Below are 16,048 nucleotides of genomic sequence, written 5' to 3'. Positions count from 1 at the left end.
ACTGGCTGGGATGAGTGAGCATTCAATAAAAACTGAAGTATCTTTGAAAAAGGAATGTACAGGTATTTAACAATATGCAATGTTTATTACCCCGATAAGCGACTCCCCTAGTTTTATAGGCTAGTTCCAACATCTAAGTCTGCCAGTGAGCAGGAGCCCGAACGGTGGCTGTAGGGTTGGGGGGGCCCTGGAGAGCCAGTGGTGACTCAGCACACTACACCGGTCGGAGTGCTGACTCAGTGCTCTGGAGGCAGGATGGTGTTTTGTTGAGCTGGAGTCCTGTGGTAGGGGATGAGCTGCACGGGTCACCTGCTCTCACCGTCTTCTGGGCCTCAATCACAGTAAGTGCAGTGAGGAAGGGTAACTAGTGCACAGCTGACAGAGTCCCCAGTAAGAGGGAGGGGGAGGGCAGATCACGGGTGGAGGAGTGGAGGAGGGGAGAGGAGAGGGGGCAGCTCACTGGTGGAGGAGTGGAGAGAGGGGAGGGCAGATTGCTGGTGTAGGAGTGGAGAGGGGGAGGGCAGATTGCTGGTGTAGGAGTGGAGAGGGGGGAGGGCAGATTGCTGGTGTAGGAGTGGAGAGAGGGGAGGGCAGATTGCTGGTGTAGGAGTGGAGAGGGGGGAGGGCAGATCGGTGGTGTAATAGTGGAGGAGGGGTAGGGAGGACCACAGATGAGTTGCGCAGGTCATAACAGGGCAGAGCAGAGGGCTGAGTGCTCTGAATAATAATCCTTACAGTAACAGCACTGTTCCGGACACTCCACTCAGCTCTTTACAGGTAATGGGGATCCCCTCCACACCCACCTGGATGATGCGCCAGTCTGCTCCCCACACACCAGCTCTCAGTGGGGAGGAGAGCAGAGTGATGAAGCCAGTTCAGAGATGGGGGTTATTAGGGGGCCATGATTCTTTTTAATTGTATTGAATGAAATGTGAATTGCTCTCATCGGGCTCCACACTACACAAGCTATCACACTGCTAACGTGGTCACCACAGGATGAACTCAATAAAAAATAATAACCGACAGTTAAATTCATTGCCATTTTAACACGTAGTTGGCAACATTTTTTAAACTTCTTTCCCCCTGAATGATATATCGGTGGTGTTGAGGATCTGAGAGCTGATAACTTAACTCATACGCGGCGCAAAGTTTGTTTTTCTGTTTTCCTGGTAATGGGAGTTAAAAACAAGCTCGGGGTGACGTAGCGTACTTCCTCCTGCCACCACAAGCCAAACCCAGCAACCACCTCTATGACGTCACAACAGCTGTCCCACGACTCACGTGTGGCTGTCGAGCGGGTGTGCGGGGATTGTAGTCCTTCATTGCTATCTCGGGATCACGAAAGCTTGATCGTGCGATCGATACACCGGATAACACAAGCGCCTGACACTAATTAAGAGGACGACGCACTTGTAATAGGCATCTGCCTACGGGGTGAGCACCAGGTATTCGGCGAATCGTGTTGGGATCCACACAAGCCTCCGATCGAACTACAGTTCCCAGAAGATCGCGCTTCCGCACTGCTGGGCTGCCTTTGTCGCGAAGCGACTTCAGCAGCAGACCGCAGCCGCTAGCCGAGCGAGGAGGGGGTTCAGACTGTGCCGGACATCCGCTTGCCTGTTTATTTTGTTTTAAGTTTTTGTTTCCCCTAAAAGAGAAAAAGAGGGCTCTGTGAGCTCAGCCCGCTGCCTGTGAATCTCGGATCGGGCGGACCAGTCGCGGACGAGTCGAGCCGAGCCAGGCGCCTCGGACGCGGGTTGGGTCTCCGAGCCTGTGCGGCCGTGCTGAGCCCGGAGTGAGAGCAGACGCGCAGGGTGTGCTGCTGCCGGGGCCCGAGGCCGGCCTGCTCCCGATCCCCGTTGCCAGAGCGCTGCAGCCGCGGCGGCATGGCGCAGCACGGCCCGGTGGCGAGCTCGCAGAAGGCGCTGATGCTGGAGCTGAAGAGCCTGCAGGAGGAGCCCGTCGAGGGCTTCCGCATCACGCTGGTGGACGAGGCGGACCTCTACAACTGGGAGGTCGCGATCTTCGGGCCCCCGAACACCCACTACGAAGGGGGCTACTTCAAGGTGAGGCGGCGGCGGCCGCGGTCCTGCGTGCCGTGAGCGTGTCTCCGGGAGCTCTCCGCTCGGCCCGGCCCTTGTTCGGCAGGTTCGGGCTCCACGGCAGTGCGGTGCGCTCATTAACGATTCCTTTGTTGCCTAATTAGTGTTTTTACGCGAGTTGTCCTGGAAGCTGCGCTTGACAAAGGAACCGGCTGTCTCCGGGAGCTCTCCCTGCCGGGTCGGGCCCGTCCGCCCCTCCCCCCGCCCGAGCCTCCGGGCTCCTTTGTTCTAATATTTAAACCTCCCCAGCGGGTTGAAGCCTCCGCGCTGCTGCGCTGGTATTTTTAGCTCCGTTTGAGCTCCGGACTGGGCTGCGCTGGTGTCCCGACCCCCCCGGGGGTACCCGACTGCGGGGGGCAGTGGCTCGGACACGGGCTGACCCGACCGGTCTCACCAACCCCCCCCCTAGTGAACCGCGGAGGTGTGAATCTCTCGCTTGGTTCGGGTTTGCCGCGTGTCCTCTGTTTGTTTCTGAATTGTCCTAATGCGCGGCTGACCACTGTGTCCGGGGGCTGACCACTGGGAAACGCGTCGTGATATGACTTTGCTACGTGCAGTGCTTGATAAAAACGGGGGGGGGGGGGGGTCTGGTTTGTGCTCCTGCTCTGCAGTGTTTCGAGTTGCAGAGCCGATAATCAGGACTAAGCGTGTTACTGGACTCTCGCTGGACTCCGCGCCACGTCCTGCCCACCTGTCCTCTGCGGGTCGGGTCCGGCGGCTCTTTGCTCAGACAGGAGCCATTTGCTCCTTTGTTGGGGAGAATTCGCGTCTTTTCTCTCCCCAGCAACAGTGTAGGAGGGGATGCGGGGCCCGGGGGAGCGCACAGCCCTGCGTGGGGGGGGGGTCACTTGTCCTAGTTGGGCCTGCTTGGCTCGCTCGTGCCCGGAGTTGGGGGGCGGTAGGGGAACCCCACATGCTGAGCACGATGGTTTAGACCCCTCTGAAGATGCTGTATTGTTCTGAGATCCACAAGCTAGGCCCTGATTGGAACGCAGGGCTGTTTGAAAAGGTTTGCTGAAATCCTGATCAGAAACTGGAGCGCAGGTTCCAGACCTTCACACCAAAAACTGTAATAAAAAAAAATCCACAGATCTCAGGAGAGCCCCCCTACAGCCCAGGCTCTGGAAATGTCCCTTCTTCCCCGTGTGATGTCACAGGAAACTGCTGGCTGACACCAGGTCCCGGGCTGTGATGTCATCGCCTGCTCTCCTCGGGGAGGGGTGACATCACTTCCCTCACGGCTGGAGTAGCCAATGGGCCGCGAGAGCTGGCCAGGCCGTGCTAGACTGGCCTGAGCTTGTGGTCAGTTGGTCAGTCGCGCCAGGAAAGTGGTGGACAGGCAGGGATTGCAGGCGGGGAGCTGGCTAAGTGAATGAAATGGGGGCGCAAGGGAGTGACCCACAAACCCTGCCTGGGACTAGGCTGGGCCTGCGTGGGCCGAGGAGGGGAGGCTGGCAGAGCTGTGACAGATTCCGCTGGGATGTCAGGAATGCGCGGTGAGGCTAGGATTTCGGGAATCCTGTCAGCTCTCTTCCTGCCTGAGCGAAACAGGTTTCAGGAACCTCCCCGAAACAGGATCTCCAGCCGAGGGCTTGAATCCAGGAAATGAATTCAGCGGAAGTCTGTGGCGGTTTGTTGTGGAGGCCTGGAGGGGGAGCAGCCTGTGGTTTGAGGCCTGGGGGCTCAGCACCCCGGACTGGATCAGGGCTGTCCAGTGCCGGTTCTGGAGGGCCAGTGAAACTGTTAGTGAGCTGCTCCAGCTCTGCCTGGATCAGACCAGCTGTGGACATGACAAGCAGACATGAACCCAGGACACAAGTGGAAATGACATGGAGGAGCATTCTTTACACGGAGAGTTGTGGGAGTGTGGAGCAGGTCGGGATTGGCCAGTTGGTTAATTTCTGGCCTTTTCGGGGGTGGGCTGGGCTGACCTCTGAGGTGAAGCCGCACTCGAGGGGCTCTGCACAGACCGAGTCATCCTGCAGAGCCCACAGCAAGCCTGCCCCCGGACTGAGCGCTCTGATCGTGGCTCCTGGGGGGCAGTGTTGGACCCCCCCTTCTTGCTTCCCCTCCCCTCACCAGTAGTGGGCACTTAGGGGTGAGGGTCTGTCCTTCAGGATCCACTGCTCCCCAGGTGCTGTGGATCGCTGACCTGCAGGAATGTCCCAGGATGCAGTCGTCTGTTCTGACCTCTCTGTGTTCAGCACCTCGAGGGTCGGGTTGGCCCAGGTCACGGCCTGGCCACACAGCCACTGCCCCGGCGCCTGGCCGCTGCCTGGACAGACTGCTCCTGCAGTGTTCAGTCACGGGCCGTTTCGGCTCAGCTCCCTCTCCACCAGGCTGGGTGGTGCTGCTGGGGGGTGGAGAGGGAAGAGGAGATGGGGGTTCAGTGTCCTCAGGGGAGATGTTACCCCCTGGCTTCTTAAAACCACAGCTCCCTCTCCTCTGGTCTCTGTGTCTCGGCTGTGTGTGTGTACGGTCACTCCTCTGGGCCCGTGGTCACTCCACTGCTCTGTGTCTTGGCTGTGTGTGTGTGCGGTCACTCCTCTGGGCCCGTGGTCACTCCTCTGCTCTGTGCCTTAGCGATGCCCTGCTGTGGCAGGAGGCCACAGGCTGTGGACTGGGCTGTTTTCGTCTCTGTGCAGAGGCGGGTCTGAGCCCTTCCGTCCCGGGGGTGTGGAGGGGCAGGGCTCGGCTGGGCCACCCCAGTGTCGGTATGGGAGGAGCTGGTCTGAGTGTGCTGCGCCCGCGAGTGAGCCAAACCCGAGTTAATGGCGGGATTATCGAACTCCCACACTTCTCCGCGGGTCGGGAGCGTTCCCAGAGTCCCTCCGGCTCAGTCCTGGTTCTGCTCCAGCTGAGTTCAGAATCGCAGACTAGTCGACTTGGCGCCTCTGTGGTTGGCGTGCCCATGCAGGGCGCCCGCGCAGGATGTGTGCGTACACGTTTTCCCTTCATGGAAGTCCTGGGTCTGCAGCCAGGATCAGTCCTGTGGTGCTCCAGGCTTCGCCGTTCTGCTGACATGGGTTCGAGCTGACCCGGAGGGGGTTCAGATTCCCAGCCAGTGGGGGTTTGGGGGCGCTGGGTTCCTACTGACCTTTGCTTTTTCAATCTCAGGCTCGCATCAAGTTCCCCATCGACTACCCCTACTCCCCACCTGCCTTCCGCTTCCTGACCAAGATGTGGCACCCCAACATTTATGAGGTACCGTCCTTCGGGCTGCTTGGGGGGGTGGGCTGGGGGAGCTTGCTGGTTTCTTGGAAGCTGGAGGGGTTCTGGGGGTGTTGGGACCCCAGGGGGTCGGTGTGTGACTTAATATTTTGAGTAACTATCTCCCCCTCCCCATCAGAATGGTGACGTCTGCATCTCCATCCTGCACCCCCCTGTGGATGACCCCCAGAGTGGGGAGCTGCCCTCCGAGCGCTGGAACCCCACACAGAACGTCAGGTAGGAGGGGCGCCCCAGCCTCCACAGCCTCGTGACTCCCTCATTATTCACCCCGTTAACGAGCTCCTGCTGCACCCCCCTGGGCAGATGGGTTATTCCTGTCGGCACGGCAACAGAGGTGTGACTAGCCAGAGATCGGATGAGATCACTTTATTGGCCGTGTACAATTTGTTGAATTAGGAATTCATCTTTTCGCATACCCAGCTTGCTCTCCATGAGACACAGACAGTGAGAGAAGCTGGGGGTCAGAGCGCAGGGTCAACCATTTATGCAGCGCCCCTGGAGCAGTTGGGGTTAAGGGCCTTGCTCAGGGGCCCAACGGAGTTGATTCCTCTGCCGGCCAGTGCTCTCCGCATGGGAGCTCGGTCATGCTGACCCCCGTTGCCCCTCTGTCACCACAGGACGATCCTGCTCAGCGTGATCTCGCTGCTCAACGAGCCCAACACCTTCTCGCCCGCCAACGTGGACGCTTCGGTCATGTACAGGAAGTGGCGGGACAGCAAGGGCAAGGACCGCGAGTACACCGAGATCATCAGGTGGGTCCGCGCGGGCCGGGGCAGGGGGTGGCAAGCGGGCCGGGCTGAGCCGAGGGGGGGGCATGTCCCGTTACCGCGCTGTCTTGTCTCCAGGAAGCAGGTGCTGGCCACCAAGGCAGAGGCGGAGCGGGACGGCGTGAGGGTGCCCACCACGCTGGCAGAGTACTGCGTGCAGACGCGGGCGCCCGCCCCCGACGAGGGCTCCGACCTCTTCTACGACGACTACTACGACGAGGACATGGACGAGGAGGAGGAGGACTGCTGCTATGACGAAGACGACTCGGGGACGGAGGAGTCCTGACGCCCCACCGGCACCGACCTCTCACCTCCAACCCCCCGACCCCTATGGACTAAGAACTTGCCCCCCTGCACAGCTGCCCCAGTTTTTAAAAGCTTCAGTTCTAAAGACTTCTGAACCAGTGCTTTGGGTTTCCCGGTTCTGTGTGTGTTCTGTAGTTTGAGGATCCGACTCTCGGCTCCGGTTTCCGCAGGGCTTGTGTCCCGAGCTCGGCTCGGAGTGGTCCGGAATTCTTGTTGGGAAAACACTGGTGTTTCCTTATATTGACCACAGGCCCTGAGGGAGAAACCGCTCGGAAACTGGTAGTGTGTGGTGAGGAGGATTTCTCACTGCGGGCTGAGGACTCCTTGCAATATAGTTGTGGTTTATTTTTGCCTTTGTTGCCTTTTATAATCTCTAGTTTTTCCACCAGAAGGCTCCAGAGGATCCCATTCCTTCATGTCCGCTCCGCTCCTCTGCGACGGGCTCTCCTGCCGCATGCTCGCTAGGTCGGGGGGGGTTAGCTCTTTGTTGGCTCAGCAGGAACGGAGTGCAGAGGGATTTGGGAATGGGACCCTCCTTTTCCTCCTCTCGTGTGGTGATGGCTCACTCATCTGTAAAATCTGAACTTGGCAATCGTAGATCAGTGTAAAGGGTATTTTTTTATTCCTGTTCTTTTTCAAGCGCCAGCCCTGTCTCTCGTCTGCTGCTCCTGTTGCGCTGAGTGCAGCTCGTCGAGAGGCCGTGGTGGGTGGAGCTCGGTGACCTGACCGGAGGTCCGAGTGGGAAGGGCAGTACAGCCTGTCCTGCGGTTTCCCCTGCGTGCGCTTGGCAGCAGGGCGCAGGGATGGGCTCTGGGTCTGATTTGTGTGGCTCCTGGGCAGCCTGGCGAGAGGGGCACACGTCTCAAACTGAATGTGAAGCCGTTTTGCTCTGTCTTCAGTGATCCTTCTCAAGTTTTCTTTTTTGAATGAGCGAATAATTTTTTTAAGGCTGTTTTAGATGCTCAGGTCTCTGGGTGATTGTGGTTTTGTCCTTTATCTTCCCTGTCCTTTCTTTTAACTTCCTGGGAAAGCAGCCGTGCCAGGTCGCGGAGCGCCCTCTGCTGTCGGTGCTCGGCCCTGCGCCATCTGCCTGCCGGCTGCTTTTCTCCCTTTCCAAGACTGTTTACACTTCCCGTCCATGTGCCCGTGTCGAGATTTTGGACGATCGCTTGTTTTCCCTGTTTGTATTTTTTTCTTATGTTTTGTAAATCTATTTAAAAATGGAAAATAAATCTTTATTAGAACAGCTGTCCTATTGGAACACTGTGGTGTAGTTGCGCTAGGGTTGGTGTGACAGCAGGGGGTTGCGTGTGTCTCCAGCGATCTGCCTGCGTGGTACCTGGAGGCTGAGGTGTGTCCATGAAGCCTTTCTGCTCTCTTCTGAACGGGGGTGCGACAGGACAGCTGCTGCCCCTGCAGGGGTTTGTTAGCAATAGTCCAGTGGCTCTTGACCAGTCTGAACCCCAGGTCAGGTTTAATCTGCGGCTCCCCCAGCCCAGCTCCATTGGGCTTTCCTGTGCTGCTGCTGCTGCACGGGGGAGGATTTTGGCCTGTTCAGCTGGTTACAGGCACTGCAGTGTCCCATGGGTGACCCCTGCTGGTCAGAAGCAGTATAGCAGTAATGGAATTGCTGTCCTGCAGCTGGGAGGTGGAGGGTAGACAGTCCTGATCCTGTCGAACCCTAATCCATCACGTGTTTTAGTCTACAGCGCAGGCAGAGCCAGGAGTGGAGTTGAGGGCCCTGCAGGGGCTAAACCAGTGGGCCAGGGAGAGGAGGAGGGGGGAATTGGAAATTGATTTACCTGCACTGAGCTGGCAGCGAATCTCGGGGTGAGTCCCTGCCCCTGTGGTCAGAACAGACATCAGGTCTAGGAGGAGCCAACAAGCCCTCTACTTGGCACGGGAGATGCCCCCCTTGATGAAGAAGGAGGTTTCCCCAGGGCGAGGCTCGGCCATGGCACTCCGGCTGTGCTGACCCCTGCAAATTCCCCAAATGTGGGAATCTCGACTGCATGATTTCTGGTAGGGGGGGGGGGACTGCGTTCGCGCTCTCCCCTGAGTTGTTGGGGTCTGCGAAAAGATAAATTCCCGATCCAAGAAATTGTATATGGCCAACAAAGTGATCTTAATCTAATCTTAATTAGTTAACTCATAATTGCTTCAGAGCTCTGCTGCAATGAGAAGCTGGAGACCCTGACTCCAGGAGAGGGCGATGGGCACCTGTTAGACCCTGCACCCCTGTGCTAAGAGTTAGGGTGCCCAGTGTAGCTGCAGCTGGTGCCTGGAGGTCCCCAGGGCTCTGTAAGTGGTATGTAACCGAGGAGTCTGTGTCCAGGGTCGGGGCGGGTCAGGGGTGCGAGAGGAGAGCGTGTGATGAGATCTGTACCCAGGAGTCACCCCTGGCTGCTGGGGTGGGGGCGATGGAAAGGATTTCCTGATACTTCCCTCTTGTGGGGCAGAGCCAGTGTGAGTGACAGTTTGGGGTTCCTTCTTGAACCCCTGGTCCTCTTGGCCAGGAGCCTTGACTCTTCGGTTTAAATGGTGAGCAAAGATCTTAGTTGGGGTGCAGTTGTACTGGGCTCCCCTGTACGGCTGGTCACCTACAGTCCTGCCTTTGTAAATAGTGATGGGGGAGAGTCAAGTTCCAGCAGGTGTTAAAGGTCTCTCCAGGCTTGGAACAGGTGGTGAGCTCAGTGATGTCATGAATGACCAACTGCACCATCTGAAGCTTATTTCACCTCATTATGACCTAATGTCACCTGATTTCCAAACCAAAACAAGGCTGAGCCTGGTCCGTGCTGGGATGGGAAACTAAACAAATCCGGTTGCTGATGTAAGTGGTTGCTGGACTAGTAGGTGGCGCCATTCCCTCTGGCCCACAATTTCCAGCGGTGACCAGGGACACTGCACTGTCCTTCAAATGAGACATTAACCCGAAGGTCCTTGGGAGTCATTAAAGAACGTGTTGCTGTTTGTGGAGTTGGGGTGTTCGCCCTGGTCACCTGGTTACATTCCCCTCTCTCCTCAACAGTCTGAGCTGAACAACGTTCCCCCTAGTTTGCCTGGTGCAGCAGTTTCTCCATCTTCCAGATGTAGATCCCCTTCTCTATGAAAAGCACTTCGGTGTAAAAAGTGCTGTATAAATGCCAGGAGTTCAGAAACATGCATTTCTGATCTCGAGTACTTTATGCTCAGTGGCATTGTACCGGTTCGTAGCTTCTCCACAATCTGGGGTGAGACGCCTCTAAACTAAACCATCAAAGCTTAGAGCAGCCGGATCTGGACCGGTTCTGTCCGCGCAGTGTCATTGTTCTGCCTGGCTCTGTGGGGGTGGGCTGAGTGCGGCTGTATGGCGGCTGTGCACCCTGCAAGGCAGTAGAGCAGCTGCCAGTAGGTGGCGCTAGAACACCAATCCAGGCGACAGCAGTGTTTTTGGTCCCTCACCTATTTTATTGTTCTGATTGGATTAGTTTGACTTTTTTTGTTGGTTTCCAAGTTGAGAATTTCTTATAGAATTTGTGATTACAGATAAAATCTTACATTTGGGATCTCAATATCAGTGTGATAGTGCCACACCTTTAGAGTGTGTAGTTAGTAGATTCTGAGTTGAACTGGGTGTAAATTCAATCAAGGCCCAGGCTCACGACACCCTGTGTCATCGGCACTGTTTACTACTGGATCCATAGCGGCTTCTTGCACCACAGCGGAAAAGAAGCTGGATCTCCAAGCCCCGTGCCCCCCCCACCGAGAGCAGAGGAGGGAAGATGAATTCTGTTCAGACTCGTTCCTCTTGCTGTGCTGCTGTAGCCCGGCGGAGTTGGGAGGGTGCGATGATCTTCTGGAGGCCCTGGGGTGCTGAGAGCCTCCTGCAGGTCAGTAACGTTAATGTGTGTAGCACAACACCAGGCACAGAAGGGAGCCGACTCAAACCCGTGCAGCCTGGCTGTCTCCCAGGCGTGGCTCAGCAGCTGGAGCTGCTAGTGCGAGGTGCTGATGCTGTGTTGCACCAGCAATGCGGTACATGTATTCCTCTGCATTTTTAACCCCCTTCAAGATGAGCATACAGTGGCTGTAGTAACACAGGATGAAATCTGTGCAGTTGGTGATTTAACCACTAGGGGTCAGCGTGTCTCTGTTGTAGGTACGGGTCTCTATGCGGCTTTCTCTGATCCTTGAGTGGCTGCAGATCGTGAACCTGCAGGGAGCTAACAGGTCATTTTCCCACTTCAGTTTGGCTTCGTATCTATTCACCTCAGGGATCGATTTTTCATTTGTAGTACTTGCCCTGCCTTGGCCCCAGAGCACTTCGGATCGCTGCCCTGCTTCGGGAGGAGCCTGCGTGTGAGGGCGGCTGTCTGGACAGGGTGAACTCGAGGCTGAAAGGGATGTGGGCTGGTGGAGCTGGGATTGCAGTAGAAATAATAATCATAATTATAATAATTGCTTATACTTATATAGCGCTTTTCTGGACACTCCACTCAAAGCGCTTTACAGGTAATGGGGATCCCCTCCACCACCACCAGTGTGCAGCCCCACCTGGATGATGCGACGGCAGCCATAGTGCGCCAGAACGCTCCCCACACACCAGCTCTCAGTGGGGAGGAGAGTAGAGTAATGAAGCCAGTTCATAGATGGGGATTATTAGGGGGCCATGATTGGTAAGGGCCAATGGGAAATTTGGCCAGGACGCTGGGGTAACACTCCTACTCTTTTCGAAAAACACCCTGGGATTTTTAATGACCACAGAAAGTCAGGACCTAGGATTTAAGTCTCATCCGAAGGACGGCGCCTGTTTACAGTCTAGTGTCCCCGTCACTATACTGGGGCATTAGGACCCACATGGACCACAGGGTGAGCGCCCCCTGCTGGCCACACTAACACCTCTTCCACCAGCAACCTTAGTTTTTCCCAGGAGTCTCCCCTCCAGGTACTGACCAGGCTCACACCTGCTGGGCTCCAGTGGGCTGCCAGTTGTGAGTTGCAGGGTGATATGACTGCTGGCCCAGGCAAGAAATAGCCCGCCTGGGCCGCAGGGACAGCGGGGACCTGGAGGGGGCGCTGGCGGGCGCGTCAGGGAAGTGGAGGGGCAAAGGCCCACTGGCTTGCATTCCCGCTCTCCTCCAGGCGAGGAGCGGAGTGCTGCTCACGGCAGCCGCATCCGAATGTTGGGAGATTTGGTCCCTGGGGAGTTCTTGTTGCTATGGCAACTGACTTTGAAAGGAAATGGAATGAATCGGGAGCCGACAGCTCTCAGCGCAGTGCGGAGTCAGCGGGAGCCCGGCCCGGCCGGCCTGCGGCTCTGCGGACTTGTGGGCCGGTCCAGAACGTTCCTGTGGGTGGAATCGACCCTCAAATGGGTTTTCATGGATCATTCCTGGTCATCCCAGAACGGAGACTCCACTGTCCTCCAGGGTGAGGTCCGAGAAGCATTTCCTGCCTTTTGTTTTGCGTGAAATAAAAAGAAAAACTTTAATTGAAAACCCGTTCTGTGGTTTTGTGTTCTGCCTCTGCAGTGGCTCTCTGGCAAGCAGCAGGACAGCGGTGTTCCTGTAGAAAAAAGCTTTGAGCCCGTCTGATTTGCTAGTGTCAATGACACCCAAGCTGAAGGAGGCTCTGCTCTCCCCCTGCTCTGACCACTGTCCCCTCTCCCCCTGCTCTGACCACTGTCCCCTCTCTCCCTGCTCTGACCACTGTCCCCTGTCCCCCTGCTCTGACCACTGTCCCCTCTCCCCCTGCTCTGACCAGTGGCGGGTGCAGAGCTCCTTCTCCCTTCGGGGGCAGTAAGATGGTTCTGGGTACTGGGGGTGAGGTGGAGGCCCAGGCAGCCAGTCAATAGAACTGAAGGCAGGGGTCTGAGCTGTACAGGTCGCTTTTAACTGATTTTTGAATTTAGCTAATTTGATTCTCACTTCGGCGCAAAGTCTGCAGTCCAGCAGGGGTTCCTGTCTCAAACAGCTGCAACCCCAGGCCAGAGGGACGAGCTTCAGTCTCTCTGGACCAATTAAGTTCTTCACAAGTCTGTGCAAGCGCTGCTGGACTGAGCCCCTTCAGGGACCGGAGCGCAGAGCCCAGCGGAGTCCGGGGGGCAGGGAGTGTGCACGCCCCAGGATCGCTTTCACAAGCCAGCGGCCTCCTAACAGGCTTGCCTGAGCTCGCAGGACTGCATGTTCCCGAGCAGGCGCGGTTTGGCAGGGAGCTCATTACAAATGCAAAGAGGTAAAGGAATCACTGGCGTTGTCGAACTCCAAGTAACAGCCTGTCCTTCTCTGTTTCTGATGGCTGTGCGGAGCCTTTCATCTGTGCCTGAAATAAACGCGTGCAAGTCGCACGCCTCTGATCCGCAGATCAAAGTCGTTGTCCCGAGAGCGTCCCCTCCCCTCGTCGCCCAGGTCTGCGGAGCGCTCGCGTGACGAGGCGGACCTGCGACCTGTCCAGCTGCACAGCACAGCTGTGCTCTGACACCTCTGTACACAGGGGCTTCTGCTGCCAAGAGAGCACACTGTTCAGGACTGTTGGACAGGCAAGAGGACAGCTGTGAGGAAATGATGTGCACGTTGCATGGTCCTATTGTCCTATTGCTAAAGATCTTGAACCTGCACAGCACTTAAACAATCCCCTACCCATTTCCCATTTCCCTTGAGAGGATCAGGGTCAGGAGGTAACTTATGTTCAGGTGTGCTCAGATATAGCTTCTTGAATCCTGTCCGGGTCCATGAGACGGTACCAGTCAGGACAGAAAGCACAGCTCCTCCCAGAGCCCTGGTGGGAGAGACAGAGCCACAGGTCTGAGCCCACACCTCTCTCCCTCTGCTCTGTCCCAGCTTTCCTCAGGTCGCCGAGAAGCAGCACAGCAGAGCTCAGGGCTTGGTGCTTTCCAGCAGCAGACTGGTGACTCCTCTCCGTGCCGGAGGTGTCCTCTGTAACTGTAGCCCTCGTCATTACCAGCCCACTTCAGTGAGGCAGGGCTGCCCACTCTGGGCTCATTAACCAGACACCGTCTGCCTATTCAGTCATCAAGGGCCAGGAGCCAGCCTTCATCCCTTCCCTTCCTGAACAGGAAGCCAGAAACGGCTCAGTCTGGCTGCATGTCTAAAACTCTTTCAGACGCGCCTGTCTTTTTCCTGCAGGTCTGCTGGCTGTGGGATGTTTGCAAATGCGCTTTCTGTCAGTCACTTCACAACACCTTTAGATGACTGTCAAACAAGCACCTGGAGTTACCAGAAGCGCTGTGGAATAAACATGCCGTTTCTCTTTTGACAAAGCTTATCGAATTTATCAACAAACTGGTTACTAGATCACCTCTACTGACCTTAAAACCACGGTGTGTGGAGATTAATTCTAACACGCTTGGGCTCTGTAGAAGCACTCCACTCAAGGACCCTGATCTGTTTGAGAAGAGCTCTTCTGCTTCTCTATGCCCGAGTATCTACTTGCATCAGCTGAGCACCCGTTTCTCCTCCAGCGCTCCAGCCACTGAAGCTCAACCTCCCCAGCCTCAGCGCAAAAGAAGACCAGCTGCCCAGGCCGGATGTGAAAAGAGCAAAGAGCAGCTGAAGCCAGCATCCTGCCTGTTGCATCAGGAGGCTGCAGGTTCCTGCCTGTTGCACTGTTGCCCTCGTTTCTGCTTGAACGTACATGAGTCTGCAGTGAGGCCAGTGGGGTGAGGATTATTTATTAGGTATAAATAATAATAAATTAAATACTTCTACTCTGCCCGCCCACTGCGCCCAGTGCATTTACTGTTCTTGAAGGGGCGGTGGAGCAGAACTGCGGGTCTTTCTCCAAGGAATCACTGCAGGATGGGAGAGGCGGGTGGCAAACAGGCATACGGACCATCTTAGCTCCTCCACTCTGAATTCCCGACACTTGTGTTCGGCTTTAATGAAACGCATCTCGCTGCAGGGCTCGGCTCTGGCAGTCGGGCTGCTGATCCGCAGGCAGGGACTCTCGCGCTGCAGTCGTTTGGATTCTCTGGTCTCTGGGCAATTAGATAATTAGATTTTAATGTGTTACTAAGGCAGCGGATGACAGACTCCCCCACCCCCCTGCCGCTCCGAGTGTCGGTATCCGAGAGAGACGCAGAGGGAGACGGAGCGAGCATGCACACAGCCACAGCCTGTAGCCGCCTGCGCCATCACGCCCGGGCTGCCTGGCTCTGCTTGACCACCGTCACCAGGTGGGGCCCGGGAGCAGGGCGCCTGTGCTTTAGAGTGACCGCTGCCCTGAGCCGCGATCCCCTGGTCAGGGCAGCTCTGTCCACAGTCTCGGCCCCGGTCAGCAGGGGCCACGGAGATCTCTCGCACTCGAACAGCTTGGCTGGACGTCCTGACACACAGGGTCCCAGACAGCACACGAGGGCCTCAGACCTGCCTGCTGTCCAGTTTGTTCTCACTATCCTGCCCAGACCTCGCTCCCCTGCTCTGCGAGCTCGACTCTCAGTGGCATAAGGGCAGTTAGACACCAGAGGAGCCATTCTGCCCATCCAGCTGGGCCGGGCGTTTGTAGGTGACTGAACCAGGATCTCACCCCGCTGCTTCCTGACAGAAACCTGGAAAGCGGCTTTAACAATGTGGCCGGGCAGCTTGTTCCACGCCCCTGCAACCCTTTGGGCAAGACGCGTCTCCCGTTCTCCTGTCCTTCAGTTTTGAGAGCACGTCTGGGGTTTGCGGTCCGCTGCCGATGCTGATGGCTGTGGGTCTCTGGGTGCAGGCAGTGGGGTGCTGAAGGACGCAGAAGTGGGGTTTAACGTGTTGAACGTCAGGACACCTCAGGACTGAGGTGCGGAGGGACTGGACTCCGAGTGGCCCAGGAGACCCTTCTGAGGGTGGCAGCCTCCAGAGCGTCACTCAGCCCGCAGAGTGACCCCCAAATCCAGGCGCTCACACAAGCTAAAGACTCAGGAACCCTTCCTTAATCACAGTTAATTAGAGTACATAAACACGAGAATCTTCAAAACCGCTGGCTGACGAGCAGGACGGTTCGCTCAAGACAAAGACGCAACCAGAAGCGCTTCACGGAGCGAGACGGCGGCGGCCGCGTGACACCTGTTCCATGTTTCATGACCTGCGCTGACGTCACTCTTAAAGGGACCTGCGTGCCGCCACACCGTGCGGGGCTGTGGGAGCTGTGTGTCCCGATTTAAACAGAGTTAATCTCCATACCCAGGAGTCCTTTCAACTTGTATTTACTGCTCCTGCGGGGGAAATCTACATAAAAACTGGTCGGCTGAAATCATTTTGAAGCCGGAAATGATATTTGTCAAAGCATTGTGTTATAATTGCGAACTGTTTCATTTGTGTAGTTCGTTAACGACGGCGCTTTTCTACACCGAGGGAGAGCAGGCTATGGCCGGGCGCGTCTCTGCCTGTCTTCGTTCCTCTCCTGCGCTTTTGCTATATTTAATCTGGAGAGAAGAAACGGGATTCGATTTGTTGCCATAGCTGTGGTTTAAGTTTCCAGGGTAACGGGGGGTAGGTCAAACCAGAGCCGAGAAAATGGGAAAAAGGCGCCTGATCGTTCAATTATGCTTCAGAGCAAATTCTTCCACGCGAGGCGAGAGAACTTTCCGCCGTGACTTGAGCGCTCTGTAACAGTCATAATGTGAGCGCGGGTCCCCACCCCCTGCACACACACTCAGATTGT

The 16,048-nt window shown here is 56.5% G+C and overlaps 1 protein-coding gene and 1 non-coding gene across 2 annotated transcripts; both read left to right on the top strand.

The window, feature by feature from the left end:
* Positions 1 to 1,325: 1,325 nt before the first annotated feature.
* Positions 1,326 to 7,652, top strand: LOC148639316 (ubiquitin-conjugating enzyme E2 R1). Its single transcript, XM_088622401.1, has 5 exons — positions 1,326 to 2,066; positions 5,220 to 5,306; positions 5,452 to 5,549; positions 5,951 to 6,085; positions 6,179 to 7,652. Exons 1-5 carry the CDS (start codon positions 1,887 to 1,889, stop codon positions 6,384 to 6,386), a joined length of 708 nt encoding a protein of 235 aa, XP_088478527.1. The 5' UTR covers positions 1,326 to 1,886; the 3' UTR covers positions 6,387 to 7,652.
* Positions 7,653 to 8,296: 644 nt separating this feature from the next.
* LOC148639315 (U1 spliceosomal RNA) lies at positions 8,297 to 8,464 on the top strand. Its single transcript, XR_015930908.1, has one exon. It is a non-coding gene; the product is annotated as a U1 spliceosomal RNA (small nuclear RNA).
* Positions 8,465 to 16,048: the final 7,584 nt, after the last annotated feature.

This window comes from Lepisosteus platostomus, chromosome 27 (assembly GCF_059453375.1).
Source record: "Lepisosteus platostomus isolate fLepPlt1 chromosome 27, fLepPlt1.hap1, whole genome shotgun sequence".
Classification (NCBI taxonomy): domain Eukaryota; kingdom Metazoa; phylum Chordata; class Actinopteri; order Semionotiformes; family Lepisosteidae; genus Lepisosteus; species Lepisosteus platostomus.
The sequence above is the reverse complement of the archived record's forward strand: the minus strand, read 5'-3'. Positions and strand labels throughout refer to the sequence as shown.